Consider the following 19390-nt stretch of genomic DNA (forward strand, 5'->3'; position numbering starts at 1 on the left):
ACAATGTATTGGTGATCAAGTCGAGATCAAACGGTTCCTCGTTCCATATTTATTTTGTTAAACACTGTGTTATTTTTTATATTTTTTAATTTTTATAAGCTATGAATACAATAACAATTAGATCGAAACCAAAATTGGTGGACGAAAGTAATTATTTGCTACATTATAGACAAATCGTATAACGGAAAAGTAAGTAAAATTATATTATGTTATTAATAAATATAAAGTGTACAATTTTTATATACTTAGTTATTTTTTTTCGTAAATTAAACTTAGACATACTAGAGATGTGAACAAAAAGATGATTGTCCAGCACGGGTTCACACAAACATAGATTATCGGCAAATAATATTTCGTTAAAAAAATACACAGTCATGCTCCAAATTTAGCAAAAGTTATTGCACTGGAAGCTACAGTCGAAATGATAAAAAATGCAACACTCGGAGTCAATTCCAATCAACAAATTATTGGTGAAGCTACTAAAAATCTAAATGATGCTGTATTAGCTCAACTTCCGAAATTAAACACAATAAAACAAAAGTTAAGGTGAGTCATTTAAATTTAAATAAAAATTTAAAAATCAAGTGCTCATAAAATATAGTTTGAGAATTATTTTTGTGGATTTACGCTAAGAATTTTTTTTTTGAAATTTCCATTAATATTTAACTTAATTAATATTAAATGTTATTAGGCGAGTAAAAGCACGTGCTACTTGGCATCCACCTTGTCCAACCAGCATAAGAGATTTAATGATATCGAACTAGTATAAATGTTTATCTGATGGATCACAATTTATTCTTCATGATTCTAGTGTAGATGATGACGAAAGATTCATAATTTTAGGATCAATGACTGGACTTCGTGCACTATCTATGTCAACACGATGGCATGCAGATGGAACTTTTAAAACAACACCACTTATTTTCAAGCAATTGTACAGCTTACATGCAGAAATAGGAAACAATTCTCTAGTGGCGGGTGCGTTTATATTATTGACACGTATGACCGAAGAAGCATATACTAAGTTATTTTGTTATTATTAATTAATAAAAATTGAATGTGAAAAAAAATTGATATGTTTATACTTTTTAGATGTATTTCCTGTTTAAATACATTGTTAACACGCAATTCGACAAATTTAAATATAGTGGTAGATTTGGAATTAGCAGCTATTAATGCATTCACATCTGTATATCCTTCATGTCAAATAACTGCCTGTTTTTTCCACGTCTTCCAATGTCTGTGGCGTAAAATTCAACAAGAAGGCTTACAGACAATATATTCAACAGATGTTGACTTTGCAGTTAATGCGAAAATGTTGGCAGCGTTGACTTTTTTACCATTACAGGATGTAGTCCAAGCATTTGAAGAACTTGTAGACTATTTATCTGAATGTATTTTACCAGTAGTAGACTATTTTGAAGACAATTTTATTGTTAGGTTATATATTATAAACACATATACCTATGTATATATATGCACAAGGTGATTTTTTAAGCATATTCACCCAATTATTTGCTTAAATTATGCATATATTCAAATTCTGATTTTTACACAGTTTCAAGTTGTTAAAAAACATATTTATTAAAAAATTATATTTTTAAATATTTTTTATCCTTAAATTTTTTTAAGGTTTTTACCTTTTTGAATGACAACATAGTTTTAATTTCATATTCCAAGCAAAATATTTTTTTGGGTATTTTGATACATGAAAATCAAATTTAGGGCGAGTAACTTAAAAAAATCATCTTGTGTGTATATATATATATATATATATAATGTATAATATTTAACTAATTTTTGAAAATTTTAATTTTGAAGGAAGGTCGATGAGACAGATAAGACGAACAAAATTTCAATCAAAATTGTGGAATCTCTACGAGACTGCCATGCAGGGACTAGCTTGTATCAATAATGGTTTGGAAGGATGGTATAATGGCTTTCAAAAGCAAGTTGGTGTTCATCATGTGTCAATTTGGAAGATGTTTGAAGGTCTACAAAGGGAGGTTGGACTAGCTAAATTAAAAGTGGCACACGTCGAGGCAGGCAAAGAAGAAAATCAAAAATTAAAACGGAATAAACCACAGAAAAAATTAAAACGAAGGAGAAAAATTATTCAAATGTAGACATATTACCATATTTAAAAAGTTTGGCATACAATATTGACTTTTAAATTTTAAATATTGACTAAATTATTGAATTATATAATATTGAATTTAAATTATTCAAAAAACTTTAGCTGGTAAATTTTCGGTTTCGTTGTTTTGCGGATTCGCCGATTACCCATTCGCCGATGTATCCGTTCGCCAAAATGACCGGTTACCTTTACCGCGCGTACAATTCATCGCAGTTGTTTCTTTGATAATGTAAAATGTTTAAACACAATATCTTAAAACCAATTTATCAGTCGATATCTATATATTAAATTACGACATGGCATTTTTGATATGATGAGCCATTAAGTTTATCTTACTGATACAAATTGATTTCCTTATCCAAAATTCTAAATTTAAAAAAATCACCAGATTGGCATAAGTTATACGATTACATACGTTGCTGATTATTGAATTATTGTGTTGGAATTGTCCAGTACGTATATCGACATATACAAGAGTATTTCATTTTATAGCTATGAATAATATATCGTATATTAAAAGTGAACGGGGTAAAGATAAATTAATATGGAAGTGCGAAAATTATTAGAAGATAAAATGAAAAGGACATTTACATGTTTGTAATGACGAAGTAATAAAAGAATTTCAACATAATCATGTGCCGGATTGTGCAAAAGTTGAAGTATGCAAAGCAATCAACGAATTGATAGAAAAAGCTATCGAACGACCCGATTTAAGAACACTTACAGTTCTAGGTTCAATTTCGACATCTGTAAGTACACTTATTTAAAATACTACTTTTATTAATTGTAAAACTATTCTATTTTATAATATTATAAATCTTGTAGTTGACTACTTCAGCAACAGCGCATTTACCTAAATTAAGTTCTCTTAAACGAACAATTGGGCAGATAAGAAATGAGAAAGATACTTCACCACCTAACCTAAAATCACTAAGTGATTTAATGATTCCCCAAAAATACCAATTGACGAACGATGAACAACCATTTTTGCTGTACGATAGTGGTCCAGGAGATAACCGATTACTTTTATTTTCGACCGAAAGAAATTAACGTCTTATAGAAAACTGTAAACATTGGTATGCAGACGGAACATTTTCGACATCGCCTTCATTATTTACTCAAATATATACAGTAACTGTTTTAAATTATTTTTTTTAATTCAAGTACACTAATAAGGGTATAAATAATAATAGATAACCAATCAAACGTTATAATTTAGTTACTTTTTTTTTTAACATTCTTAGTTAAAATTAAATATATATATACCCGCATTATATCGTCGGAGTACGATTGCGTGCATTTTACCTTTTTAGATATAAGATTGCGCGTGAAATTGCAATCGTACGCCTAAAAAGGTACCACGTGCCCCATCATACACATATTTAAATTTTTTTTTTTTTGTACTTGTAAATAATTTTAATGAAATAACCTAATACATTACAAATAAAATAACGCGTTAATTCTCTTACGTTACTACCCAACACTGGTATTTAAACAATATATTTTTTTTAACTCAATATGTAATTTACTATATATTTTTACAGATACGTGTACAGTACAGTAATGTTTTCCCATTAGTGTTTGCATTATTACCAAATAAAATGGAATCTACATAATATTGTCACCTATTCGAAGCATTGAAATCAATAAAACCTGAATTGAATCCGGATACATTTATGATTGATTTCGAGAAAGCTGCCATAAATGCCATCTCAAAAACGTTTCTAGTTACAAAAATTTGAGGTTGTTTTTTTCATTTCACACAGTCTCTTTGGAGACGCGTTAAACAAGCTGGACTTCAACAACAATATACTGAAGATTCAGAATTCACTCTACAAATAAGAATGATGACCGCTCTTAGTTTTGTACCTGTAGTTAATGTTGAACAGGCTTTCAATGATTTAATGGATACGAGTTACTACACAACACATGAAGAACTTTTAACTCTACTAGTTAATTATTTTGAAGACACGTGGATTGGTCGAATGGACCGTAGGAACAGAAAAAGCCAGTCTTATCAAGCCTTATTTTAAAAACATTTCAAGAACAAACTATTATAGAAGGTTGGCATAGTAGTTTTTTATCAACATTAAATGTAATTCATCCTAGTATTTGGAAGTGTATTGAAGTGTTTAAAAAAGAAGAATCATTAAATAAAATCCCTGTTGAACTGTTTATAGCCGGGCATTCAATGGGCATTAAAAGAAAATACAAAGACTTTGCTGAAAGGTTAGAAAATGTGTGTGACCACTATCATAATAGAATAATAGAAGATTACTTAAGAGATATAGCCCATAATTTTCAGTTAAATGTTTGATTATTTATGTAGATAGTAATTTATTGTAATATTATTTTTTTTGGACAATATGTAAATCTATTTGCATCATTTATAACTTTTAATTAAATGAACAATAATTATACTATTATGTTATTAATAACTTATTAATACATTTTATTATATTCACGACGAATTGTAACCGCAGTGAATTGTAAATACGGTGAAATGTTGACGGTGAATTATCCGCGATCCTTAGACAATACTAGTAGGTTAATCCATAATAAAGAGACCAACGATGTTATTTGTTCAAACTTCATTAATTCAATTAATATAATTTATAATAAATTCAATTTATTCCTCAATTGATAATGTTTTATGACTTAATTATATCGTTCCTTTTTTTTTTTAGTGGTGTGGAGGGGGAGGAGGGGGGCTGTGGAGGGATACCGATATCGAAAAAATAAAAACGATATTTCACTTAGTCAAAGTTCTCCGTTTTATGTGGTGAAAATTTCATTTCATAGTTATGACTTAATAGGTTATGATTGTAGCCTTTTTGGTTTTTTCTGCACATGAAAGTTTTTGCCATGTTCTACGAGGGTTATCCATTTGTGCCGAAAAAAATTAATTCGTTTTAGCCCATTTGCGCCAAACTTACCTGAGTAAACATATTACATTAATAACTTGGTTAATTCATTTATTTAAAACACGTCATATCTGTAACATATAATAAAGTTATTTTTATAAAAGTTTATTGATTTTAAAGCTCTGTATATTATTGTGTTTGTTTTTCGCCCGTACAAAAAAATAATAGTTCGTTTGGGCGGCGACTATCATTTGTATCGTATGGGCGAGTGAAATTATTTTTATCTATATGCGAGGTAAAATCCTGGTGACAGATACTGTTGATATTATTGTTAATCATTATTAATCACTATTATCGACAATTTAAACAATTAATTGTTGAATGTATATCATGAGCATTTTAATACAAAGCCAATAGATTACTTAAAATTTACTAATTATATTATATATGTAATTTTATTTATCACTTTTTGATTGTAGATTACTATCTACCTACCTATATAAAAATATTATTAATATCTATACCAATAATTTTTTTTTAAATCAGACTTTTTATTAATTATTTATATTTTGTATCATTTTGTTTAATTAAATTGTTGAGTATATATTATAATATATTATAAGAATTTTCGGACCTTTTCCGTTAATTCACTACCACTATTTTTTTTGGTTTTTCCGTTATTTTAGATTATTATATATTATTATTCACTACCACTATTTTTTGGGAGGTTTTTCCTGTATCTTATGTTATTGACTTATCTTATCGCTTTGAAAGAACGCACGTAGGATCAGCACATTCGGTGGTCAGTCAATGGTTGAATTTGAGTAGGTAACCATGAATTTCCTTACTCTAGCTAGCGAATGCGATACAAAAAATAATGCAGTGAGTTTTTTACAAACTCGTGGCATTTTGCATAATCCGAGATTATGTAAAAATAAACATGAAATGGTTTTGCAACTCACTGAAAAACAAGATCGTTGGTGTTGTTCAAAACGTGAGTGTGGACAATACGCGCCATTGCGTGCGGATAATTTTCTGGCTAGTTCTCGTCTCGACTACAAAACAATAGTAATGTTTATTTATTGTTGGAGTAAGGAATACACTTCAATAAAGTTTTGTGAGGAAGAACTTAACATGAACCACAACACAACAGTGGACTGGAACATGTACATGCGTGAAGTCTGTGAATACACTTTAACAAACAATAGTGCTAAAATAGGTGGTGTTAATACAACTGTTGAGATCGATGAAAGCTGTTTCAGTAAACGTAAATATAACAGAGGAAGATTGTTACCAAATCAATGGGTTTTAGGTGGTATTTGTAGGGAAACCAAAGAAACTTTTCTAGTTCCTGTTCCCGACAGATCAGCACGAACATTGTTGCCAATTATTATTGAACATGTTGCTGCAGGCACGACAATAATTACTGATGAATGGCGCTCCTACCAAAGGCTAGATCAAACTTTTCACCACATGACCGTGAATCATTCTATTAATTTTGTAGATCCTAATACTCTGGCTCACACTAACACTATTGAGAGTTCTTGGGGCAAAATAAAATCTCGAAATAAAAAACAGTGGGGTACCTACCGACCAATGCTGAATAGCTACTTGGTCGAATACATGTGGCGTAAGCGTTACGGTCCTAATAATTTATTTGAAACAATGCTACAACATATTGCACACTTCATTCCCCCAGAATCAAAATAATATAATATAAAAATAATCTAAAAAAAACGGAAAACCAAAAAAAATAGTGGTAGTGAATTAACGGAAAAGGTCCGAATTTTCATAACGCCCAAACGGTATTTTTAGTTGAATAAACCCTCGCCTAAACGGTATACATATATTTATTCGCCCAAACAGACCATATTTTGGATCGATTCGTCCAAACGTAAACGTTTTTCGCCCATACAAAATGAACCCGTGTTAAGTTCAGTTGCCTATAACTATAATGCTAACAATGCTAACATTTAGCGTTAGAATAAAAACTAATTTTGGTTTTCTGATTTGGGATATTAGGAAAAAAGTCCGAGAAAAAATTATTTAAATATATTAATTATTAAATTAAAATAAAATTAGTTCTTAAAAAATCTATTAAACAAAAATGTTTTATTGAGTTTAGTTATTTTTTTCAAAATTGTTTTCGCTCTGTATACTCAAGTAGTCAAATGTACTTACTATTGAGACAAGACGTACGTTTCCCCAGCCCCCCAAATATCAATTTTTGCAAATTTTCTTTTGCCAATATTTAGTACATCATTTGTTTATATTTGTTTGACTATGCTCAGAATTTGTTTGATGTCGGTTCATCTCGAAAAATCGGTTTTCAGTAGGTAACAGTATTTATATACAAGGTTATTCATTTATCATGAAACACTCATTATTTCAAAAAGTATTCACGTTTTTGAAAACATTTTTTTATATAGTTTTAAGTTGTTAAAAAATCAACATTTTTATTAATAAATTATATTTTTAAATATTTTTATCCTTTTATTTATTTAAGTTTTTTACTTTTTTGAATGACAACACAGAGAGTTTTAATTTCATATTCTAAAGCATAATATATTTCTGCAATACTTGAAATTGCAAAAGTTCTCGCATGTTTATTTGCATAACTATGATACGTAATATATTATACATTTGGCTAGCCTCCCCTTCAATGAGAAATTAAAAAAAATAACTATGCAGATATTTATCACGTAATTCGCACAAATTCGAAAGCCTAGTTTCGAAATTTGCACGACACTCCTTTCCCTAAAAAATAAAAAATTCATGGAGGGGCAGCAACACATCTCACCAGCCCCCCTCATAGACAAAATTACAACTTGTTTGGTCTAACTTTGTAAATTCGAAAGTTTTAATTGGCCGCCCGGATCATTTGCAAATTCTAAAAATACACTTGCAAATAGTTACTAATTTTAAGGCTTCGTTTCATACCATTTTCAAAGTTTTAGGACAACTTGGCTGGGCCAACTTCACAAGTACAAAAGTTAATAATGGCCACCCAGAGGACTTGCAAATTGTAAGAAGGGGCCTAAGATTACTTGCTTATCATTAGCTTTCGTTTGATACCGATTTCGAATTTCTGGGTCAAACGTGGAGTTGGCCCAACTTTAAATTTTTCGTTTTCACGGTGAAAGTTTGGACTTGCAAATTCTAAAATCTGACTTGCAAATACTTGCAAATTACTTGCAAAATAATTGCAAAGTTTAAAAAAATTGCAGTACTTAGGTGAGCCAACTTCACGAACGTCATAATTACTATGTTAGGTTGAATCAATTAATTTCAAAAACAATGAATATATTATTTAATTTGCGTAATTCCCTTAATTTATTGATTATTTATTAGGGACGAAGGAAAATAATAGATATTAAAATGTTAAATAACTTGGGCCAAATTTGGCTAAAAAAAACTGCTTGTCGAAAAGTTTTCGATTTTATTGGAATTAATATTTATAACTCAATGCCTAGCCATTTAATAAATATGCAACTACCACTTTTTAAAAAGCAAATCTCACAATGGTTAATGTATGAATACATGAATATGACGCTTCTAAAATATGTGAATTATGAACACCATTATCTATTATTTATTTTAAATGTTTGTCTTTAATTTGTATACGCTACTTATGTATTAATTTATTTTTATCTATATCGGCGTGTAAACTTTTTAATTGTAAACTCTATGTATGAAATTTAAATACGTTTAAGATATAGATAACCCTGAGCCTCCACACGAGTTATCTCAGTGAGGCCCAGTAATCTATAAAAATTTTTTTTTAAATAAATAAATTAGAAACTAATTCGGTATTATAGATAATATAAAAAATAAAAATCATTTAAGGAGCTAAAATAATTATTTTACGCATGAATTTCCAAATTCATAAAAATTTTAACTTATAATTATTATTCACTTAAACAATTTTTATGGAATTTAATTAATTTACAGTAGTATAAAATAGACAGTTCAGAAGTATGAGCCCTTGAGCCATTGAAAATTGCTGAACCCGCCGCCCGATCGCGTACGTGTGTGACGTATATTTTACCCCTCCCCATCTCATGAGTCTTATGGTGGTTACACACGAATGTCGCAAAAACAGTGGTTGACTGAATTTATAGAAATATATAAAAATGAGCCTTGTTTATGGCAGAATAAAAGTAAAGAGTAACCATGATTGGGATTTAAAATTAGCAGCTTATAAGATTCTTCTAGAAAAATTTAAAGAAGTGGACCCCAATGCAACTATAGATACAGTTAAAAGTAAAATTAATACTATTCGTTGCACATTCAAAAAAGAACTTGGCAAAGTAAAAGCTTCACAAAAATCTGGATCTGGTACTGATGAAATTTACATACCAAAATTATGGTACAATGATTCATTACAATTTCTTAAAGACCATGAAGTACCAAGAGAATCACGATCAAATATAAGTGGAAATGATGAAGAAACAATAATCGAAGACGTGAGTAAATAATTTTATAATAGTTTATTAAAAATAAAATAGTATAAAGTAGTTTATTGATATTAAAAAAAAATATAAATATAAATACTCTAATATCTATGTCCTATCTGGTGATGTGGTTTTTATGAAATGATTGTGTATAAGCGTAATGACGTATTATATAATAAATAATAATATATAATAATACGTATTTTTATATTATTTTTAATCGAGGTTATCTCTAGTTTCTACATGTTTACGTATGTTATTATTATTATTATTTTAATAAGTATTTGATTTATATCTAAAAATAAATATTCTATTCAGATTATTTTCGGGCCACGACGTACGGCACAGTCGCCGTTATCGTAATAATTGAAATAGATATTTATAATATTTATAATTAATTATTTATATTATTTATATTTATAATATTTCACTATTCATTAGATTACAAATAAATATCTATAAAATGTGCGCCCCCCCACAGAAAATTCCTAGATCCGCTCCTGTATTATTATATATATTAATATATTATTATAATAATAATTAATATTATAAATGGTTAAAAAGATAAATCAGGCGAATCTATATTTATTATTATTTAATCTAAATATTCTATATCATTTGCCACTGATTAGATTCATAATATCCTTCAAATGGTGTTATTTGGGGCACAATTGGCAAATTATGATTGTAGATAAACAGATAAAGTAAACATGAAACTTAAAATATGATTTAAATGTGAACTGTTGGCAGTTAAATAATAATACTAACATAAATACATCTTTATCCATCTATTACATTGGTTTGTATTTTGTATCAATACATTTTTAATTAAATGGTTATTGTATAATTTAATAACTTAATAAATATTTGTATACTAAAAAATATTATTACATAGTTTATATTAATATATAGCATATTAATATACGAGTATAGTGTTCTATAAAAAAATTAACTAACAAAGTTACTCTGCCATGGAACTTGTCCTTCATTCACAAAATAGTCCATAAAGCTTTCCCTTATTGTCTTTGCTGCATTCGTTACATTTCCTTGTTGTCTTCCATCTAAATCTATCATGTATGAACCTGCCGAAGTTGAACCCGGTATAATTGTACCATCATCAAACATTTCCGTATCATGGGTTTCAGGAGGACTGTAAGAAGCTTGATTTGTTTCAGTCAAGTAATTGTGTAAAGCACAGCTTGCCATAACAACAGATTCAATATTTTTTAAATCAATATTTATATCTGTATGGAATATCCGGAATCGAGACGCTAAAATACCAAATGCATTCTCTACAATCCTTCTTGCTCTTGATACTCGATAATTGTTTATTTTTTTCTCATAAGTATTTAGGTCTGCTTGTCTGAATGGTTTAATCATATTAGTTCTTAGAGCAAATGCATCATCAGCTACAAATACATAAGGTAAACTTTTGTTGCTATTTCTGACAAGTTCCTCGGCCGGGATGTTTAATTTATTGTGTTCGAGTTTATCGAAAAATACAGTATTTCGTAATACACCACCATCTGAAATCCTCCCATTAGTACCAAAATCACATAAAATAAACTTATATTGGGCATCCACAATAGCCAATAAAACCATACTATGTCGGTTTTTATAATTATAAAACTCTGATCCACAACCAGGTGGTAGAGTAATTGAAATGTGCTTTCCATCAATGGCTCCTAAGCAATGAGAAAAGTTTCATCTTTTTTCAAAATGTTGAGCTATATATTTCCAATCTTGTTCTGTTTTTGGAAACTGAAAATAAAATATAGATATGTATTAATATTTAATTGTGTGTGTATTATTGTTACAGAATGACTCTAGACCAGGTTCATCACTGACAGGTGATTCTACTTTAAGTCAAATTGGATCTGATGAACCAAATGTAGCAACATCATCATCACCATCGACTACAGCTCAACGTTCGAGACCAAAAAAAAGAAATCCTAATGCACTTGATCCAAATTTAACAAACGAAGTTCTATTAAGTGTCAATGATCATTTCAAACGTCCTATACAGCCCGACGATCGTTTCGATATTTTTGGGAAAAATGTGGCAATGAAGTTGCGTGATCTGACTAGAGAACAGCGCATTTTGGCCGAAAACATTATCAACGAAACACTATTCTTAGCTGAAATGGATACATTGACTATAGGCCACAAAATATCGGGTCCTTCATATAATAAACCTCCACCCATAACTATGGCTAACCGAGCACCAATGCAACAACAATATGCCACACTCTCACATTTAAATTATTTAAATTCAAACAATGAAGCGTCAGAAACCATATTTCAACCATACAATTTAGAAAACAATGCAACACTTGTAAAACTACCAATGAATGAAGTACCCAGAACTTGTGAAGCACAAAATACAAGCACTGCAGCATTATATTTATCTCAGTTTGGGCAAGAAGATTCATTGAACTAAGATAATACAGAAGTAAGATAATAATCTGAAAAGTGAAGACCCTATATAATTTAATTTTTAAGTATATATAATGTACCTATAAGTATGTATTTAAGTTTAATCATAATAAAAATATGCATTACAAATGTTCAAAGTTTTTATTACCTTTAAATATTTTTTGGAAAGAACTTCATATATGGCTTCACATGTTTCCGGTATTATGCTGCTGAGAGCTTGAGGTGAAATAATAGTAGAAAATTTCAAATCCTCGTAGCTTCTGCCAGTTGCTAGAAATCGTAACGTCGCTGTTAATCTCTCGTGTGGCGAAATGGCTTTTCTCATAACCGTATAATTTTTTCTAATGAGTGGAGTTACTAGAGAGAGTAGATTGAAATAGGTTTCTTCATTCATTCTGAAATAGTTGTGCCAATCCTTTGGAAAAACTTTAAGGCCTGTTAATAAATTTACATTAGAATAAACATTCCTTTTTTCAACCACTCTTTGCACCATTCTTTACGTTTATTTTTGTTTTTTTATTTTTCAAAATTAATAATAGTGAAAACACGGCTAAAACATCATCATCAGATGACATCTTGTAATCACAACTACACAACACAAGCAAATGAAAAAAATTATGTTTATTTTCAGTTAAAAATGAACGTGTGTGTACACAAAGGACGTCAGTTTTAACTGACAGTTTTTACTGAACAGTTTCAACTGTCAGTTAAAACTGATCGTGTGTAGCCACCATAACTCACCCACCATCTACTCACGTATGTGTGTGACGTATATTTTACCCCTCCCCACCTCATGAGTCTTACTCACCCCGCCACCTCCGATTCGAACATTGCTGAGCCATTGAACATTATTGAGCCATTGAACATTGCTGACCCCGCCGCGCGCCGCCTGATCCGCTACGTGTGTGACGTATATTTACCCTTCATCACCTCACCATAGCCCTACTGGTCCGCCACCGGTCGCGTATGTATGCGATGTACATTTACCCTCTCCCCGATCTATATATTTAACCACTACGTGTTTACATCTGATCAGTTATCAAGTTATCATTATCATATTATTGTATACATTAATAGCTATAGGTATAACAACAAATTAATATATACCTATTATTGAATAACATACAATGATATCAGAATCTTCCCACGAAATACTATCATACCTATTAGTTAATAACAATAAGATAAAATTAATATTATTGATTAACATATTAATTACTGATATACATAAAGATATTTGTACTTTCCCACGAAATACTATCATACCTTTAAAAAATCCTAAAACATTATTGAATGGTCAATGATATAGAATCAATCTGTTCTAGACATCTATAATTGTACGCATACGTTGTTCGTTACGTGTTTTCGAAGTCTCCACGCAATTATTTTACCGTTTACAATAAATTGTCTACTATTTTACAATTATCACTACGTGTTTTTCTGTGTTTATTTTTTTTAACATATTATATTTGTTATCAATTATTCCTTAAACTATATCATTATGTTTAAATGCAATGAATGTTCATCAGTCTTCACCGTGAAACGTAATTTGACCGTTCACCAGAAGAGGCACGCGGATGTATGTTTTAAGTGTTCTATATGCATCAAGACATTCTATAACAAGTCACATTAGAGATACCCAATTCATATTTTGCGACCCCGAAAATGCTGAGATTTCTGGACACTCGCTCCGTTGTCCGCCAAGACAGAGTCAGTCTGTTTCAGACACCCATAACTTTAACTGAAATGCATTTCGTTCTCTCCAGTGTATTCACAGTCCTTACTCAACAGTATTTAAAAATTTTCTAAGTGTTTAATTTTTATCAGTGAGATTATTTGTCTGTGTTTTTTTTAAACACTATTCGTTTCACTAGTTTTCATTTCACTAGTTTTCATTTCAAGAATTTTAAACATGTTTAAATGCGTACAGTGTCCGTCGGTTTTCTCCGCGAAACACAATTTGACTGTACACCAAAAAACTCACACAGGTGTACGTTTCCCGTGCACTGTTTGCCAATCAACATTCTCATACAAGACCAGCCTCAACAAGCATCTTAAGAACGCTCATGGTATGTACTAATAATATAAAGTTTTATTTCTATCTTATACAATATTAATTTATATTATTTTCCTAAGGTATCGTCAATATTCCACCCCATTTGAGACCAATGCCTGCTGCACCGATCGCTAATCCCGTTCAACCAGCACGACCAAGCGTGATACAGTTCGCGCCTCCTACCACTCCACAGATCCAGATAGCACCGCAAATATTTGTCCCTGATGTCCCGGCTGGTGGTTCAAATACGGTGTCCGATGACGACGTTATGTGTATGCAAGCCATGGACAAATTTGAGGATACAGGTTAGTTTTATTTTATTTTTCGGAATCAATTAGATTTTTAAAAGACCCGTTGATTTTAAACGTCTTGAATTATTTATACGAAGAAGTTGAATTTTTAAAGATATGCTGATATGAAATATTTATTGACCACAAGTTAATTAAATTTTTTAAAATACATACCGTTAAATTAGATTTATTATTCGATACATGTTAAATACATGTTAAATAGCTGAAATTAGTAGTGAGGTTAATTAGATTTCTAATAGATTCGCTATTAAATTTATTTATTAGATATTAATATTAGGTATTTTATTTTTAAAGATTCTTACATCGTTTCCATTAACGGTAAGCGTGTTTCGTCTGCTAATACCACCTCAGCTGCGAACGTTAAAAAGGTTAGGTTGAATATGGTTTAGTCCCCCGGGTTTGTTGAAATTTTATCGTCCGCGAACCGCAAAATCGTCTGGTTCTATGCCAAAAATATCACCAATATAAAAATTTATTCAGATTTTTTCCGTCCACTTATGCCTGAGCTAGTAAATTTGCTGAAAACATACATACAGAAACATGCAATTAAATTCAATTTGAAACTCGAGACAACATACAACCGACCCAACATGCCAAACTCATCGGAGAACAGGGCGTTCAAAACAGTGGCGGTAGAAATTTTCCCAGATAGTGACATCAGAACGATTGCAGAGAGGGCGTATATCAAGTTGATGAAAGAGAAGGACGAATATATGGGAAGAGGAAGTGGATTTACATTAGAGTCGATAGACGGGTTATTAGTTGCTATATATAAATATATACCGATGGGTGGATCGTCGTATATTGAGTTGCCGGCGTTCATCGATAGGAAGCGGGATACCATCAACCCACAGAATACGGATCAGGAATGCTTCAAGTAGGCGATTTTAGCGAGGCATGTGATGGGACCGGGAGCATTTCGTATCGGTGAAAATTATAAAAAGCAAGAGGACAAGTATAATTTTGAAGGTATTTTATTCCCGACACCTCTGTCCGATATATCCAAATTTGAAAAAAATAACACAAACGTTTCTATTAACGTGTACGGTATCGATAAAAAATTTCATCCACCCAAGAAATTCCCCACGTACGAGGTGTACCCGCTACGTGTTGTTGACGAAGAAAAATCCAATCATTTCGACTTATTGATGGTGACGGACGGTGATAACTCGCACTACACATATATTTCTAATTTTTCACGGCTCGTTCGTGCACAGAAAACCAGACATGATGGACGCGTTGTTTTCTGCAAAAGGTGTTTCACGAGTTTTGACAAACAAAATTGTAAGTTCAAGTTGAGTGGGCAGGAGGCGTTAGAGCAGCACAAGCTGATATGCGGGGAACACAAACCAATTTTACCGGAGATGCCGAAGGAGGGTGATAGCGTTGAATTCAAGGCGTGGAAAAAAACGGTTAGGCACCCGTTTGTCATATACGCCGATTTTGAGTCATTGCTGGCGAAGACTGAGGAGAAAAAAGGAGATAGCACGACAGTTATACAGAGGCACGAGGCGATGAGCTACGGGTTTTTGGTGAAGGCGAGCCACAACGTACCGGCAGCACTTTTGGAAGAGTACGAGATACCGGCGGGGCCGGTAATATACAGAGGTGATGAAAACAGGACGGACGTGGCGAGACATTTTGTGGAGTCAATAGTTGAGGTGACCCAGAAAATTGAAAATCTGATGAAGACCAATATAGCGATTATTATGACCGAGGGCGAAGAAAAAACACACCAAGAGTGTACTGTGTGTAACTTATGCAAATATAGTTTAGCCGGGGGCGATAAGGTTAGGGATCATGATCATTTGACGGGCAAATTTAGGCAGACCTTGTGCTCTAGGTGTAACTTAGAGTTGCAACAACCTAAATTTGTCCGTCTTTTTTCATAATCTCACAAACTACGACTCGCACTTCATAGTCACTGAACTTGATTATGATACTCAGACTATCAACATTATACCGAACAGTGAGGAGAAATATATATCTTTTTCGAAACATATAAGTAGTACTTTCACTGTTCGGTTTATCGACACGTTCAGGTTTATGGCGTCGAGTTTGTCGTCCCTGACCGAAAATTTAGTTACACCCGAACATGACAACTTCCGTAAGACAGCTAAACAGTTTGTCACCGGAGATATGCCGCTCGTGACTCGGAAGGGGGTGTACCCTTACGAGTACACGGATAGTTGGGAGCGGCTGAAGGAAACAAGATTACCGAGGAAGAGAGACTTTTACAGCACGTTGATGGAGACTGGTATAAAGGAGGAAGAATTTGAACACGCGAAGGACGTCTGGGACCACTTTGATTGTGAAATGCTCGGGGATTATAGCGACCTCTACCTAAAAATCGATGTTTTACTACTGGCAGACGTTTTCGAAAACTTTCGTGACGTATGCATGAGGGCGTACAACCTGGACGCTGCTCACTATTATACTGCTCCCGGCTTAAGTTTTGACGCTATGCTAAAGTTCACGAGTCAAAAGTTACAGTTGCTACACGATTATGACATGTTGCTAATGTTTGAAAATGGTTAGTATATATATAAATATTATTTTTAAAAATGTACATATAATAATCATATTTATTTTTTATAGGTATACGTGGTGGATTGGTGCAGACGAGTAAACGGTACGCGAAGGCGAACAACGAGAAGACCCCGGGGTATGATGAGGTGAAAGAGAAATCGTGGATTATTTATCAGGACTGTAAGTATATATTTTTTATTAATTTTTTTCTTACTTATTAATATTTTTTATTTTTATAGGCAACAACTTGTATGGATGGGCCATGTCGCAGTACATGCCATACGGTGGGTTCAACTGGGTTGAGCCCACTTTGAACGGATTAGATGATTTAGAAGATACATCAGCCATAAGACGTGTATATGAGGTGGATGTGTCATGAGAAAAAAAATTATATTATACATTATAGGAATCTGCATCAAGCGATTAAAAATGGATTAATAGTTGAAAAAGTAAATATTTATATTTTATAAGATTTTAAAACAGATTTTTAACATTTTTCTTATTTTTACAGGTACATAGAGTGATACAATTTAACCAGTCTGACTGCCTGGCTAAATATATTAAGTTGAACACCGAGATGAGGAAGAAGGCGAGGAATGATTTTGAAAAGGACTTTTTTAAATTGATGAATAACGCTGTATTTGGTATGTCACTTTATTTATTAAATTTATTCTATTTTTACTAACATTTTATTTTTCTAGGAAAAACTATGCAATCAAAGAGGAAGGAGATGAAGATGGAGTTGGTGTCTTGCGAGAGGAGGTTACAGAAACTAATAAACAAATGTACATTCAAGCACTGTACAAATTACAGTGAGAACCTAAATGCTATTGCTTTGGAGAATAAAATTATAAGATTTGACAAACCTATTTATATTGGTAAATATATTACACTTTTATCATTTATTAACACATTTATTATTTACAGGATTTACAGTACTAGATATAAGTAAGACACTGATGTACGACTACCATTATAATGTAATGCAGAGACATTATGGAGACAAAATTAAATTAATGTACACTGACACAGGTAAATATTTTAAAACTATACTTATATAATATATTAATTTATTATTTTTTCAGATTCACTAGTATATCACATTCAGATGGATGATTTTTATGTGGACTTGGTGGCTAACCCTAGCTTGTTGGACAGGATGGACACCGCCAACCTGCCCAGTGACCATCCTTGTTATATAGCAGAGAGAAAGAAGGAGCCGGGGCTGTTTTCTGATGAGGTGGATGGGAATATAATCACTGAGTTTTGTGCATTGAGGGCAAAGTCCTACGCTTTCAACATACATTCTGGAGCGGAGGACAGAGTTGGTGGTGAAAAGATCAAGGCGAAGGGGATCAGAGCTCATGTGGTTAAGAATCACATGACTCTTGAGGACCATAGAAAGTGGTTGTTTGATGAAGCTGGAGTGGAATTATACAAGGAGAATGTATCGATACGGTCGTTTAACCACCAACTTAAAACAATAAAAACTAAAAAGTTGACATACAACAGCTATGACGATAAGAGGGCGGTGTTAGAAGATAAAATAAATACACTGGCCCATGGACATTATAGTTTAGAGTAAGTTATTACAAAATATATATTTAAATTATTTTACTAACAATTTATTTTTACAGGGAAGATGACATATGGTCAAAACTTGAGGAAGATGGATGGAACTGGAACGAGGAAGAGAAAGATTTGATGAGACTGCTACTGCAATGTATAACCTAATTTATGCTTATATAGTTTTATTGTAAATATAAGTTTTTTTCTGTTTCAGATAGATGGAAACCCTTATATTTAATTAAAACCTTGTAAATACCGACATATAAATGTTAGCATATAAATAAATAAAAAAACAATGTTAAAATATTATTATGTTTATTCAATAAAATGTATACAATTTTTAAAATTAAAAAAAAAAATAAAAAAAATAATATTATGATTATGTTTATTACATATTATTATATATCATATATAAAATTGTTACGAATTATTTATAAACCATTTCCTTATAGCAAATACTTTATAGAATGTACATTGTTTTGGATTAAATTCCATATGAAAAATACAGCAAGGTAGAGTTTCTTCATCACATATTTGATCCAAACGTGGGCATCCATGGTCTTCGATGTTGATGAGTGTGACTTGAGGTATAAATTCCATAAGAAGTTGTTTTTTCTGTTCGCCTTTGACGTAAATGCACGTGAACTTTAATGAATTTAAGATTCTATTTAGTTCTTCATACTCTACGTCACCATATTCTATAGTTAGTTTATGATAGTTACGTTCCAGCCACTTGTTAGTTTTTCTACTCTTGTTGTCCTGCATTGATTTTGAATTTTTAAAAATCCAATGTTGAGTTGCCCATGTTTGTGTGTCGATTATAGACATTTCTTTAATAAAATACTTATTGTTTGCTCCAAGAATGCATTGCATGTCTATGATGGCCGAACACATTATGACTCGCCTTTATAATGAGATTCGATAGTATTTATTATATCAGGTGATATTTTTCTCAATTCAATACTTATATAGTTTATCAAAACTCCAATACTTTTCACTTGCTCTGCAACTTACACGATAATTGTAACGTTTTT

At 31.6% G+C, this 19390-nt stretch overlaps 2 protein-coding genes and 1 pseudogene across 2 annotated transcripts; all 3 read left to right on the plus strand.

Moving 5' to 3' along the window:
* Positions 1-14059: 14059 nt before the first annotated feature.
* LOC113558330 lies at positions 14060-16150 on the plus strand (annotated as a pseudogene).
* Positions 16151-16397: 247 nt separating this feature from the next.
* Positions 16398-17166, plus strand: LOC113558329. Its single transcript, XM_026963794.2, has 3 exons — positions 16398-16791; positions 16857-16967; positions 17027-17166. The coding sequence occupies exons 1-3, from the start codon at positions 16398-16400 to the stop codon at positions 17164-17166; spliced, it is 645 nt and encodes a 214-aa protein (XP_026819595.2).
* Positions 17167-17496: 330 nt separating this feature from the next.
* Positions 17497-18521, plus strand: LOC113558574. Its single transcript, XM_028188636.1, has 4 exons — positions 17497-17665; positions 17715-17819; positions 17873-18368; positions 18425-18521. The coding sequence occupies exons 1-4, from the start codon at positions 17497-17499 to the stop codon at positions 18519-18521; spliced, it is 867 nt and encodes a 288-aa protein (XP_028044437.1).
* The last annotated feature ends 869 nt before the right edge of the window (positions 18522-19390 follow it).

This window comes from Rhopalosiphum maidis, chromosome 3 (genome assembly GCF_003676215.2).
Source record: "Rhopalosiphum maidis isolate BTI-1 chromosome 3, ASM367621v3, whole genome shotgun sequence".
Lineage (NCBI taxonomy): Eukaryota > Metazoa > Arthropoda > Insecta > Hemiptera > Aphididae > Rhopalosiphum > Rhopalosiphum maidis.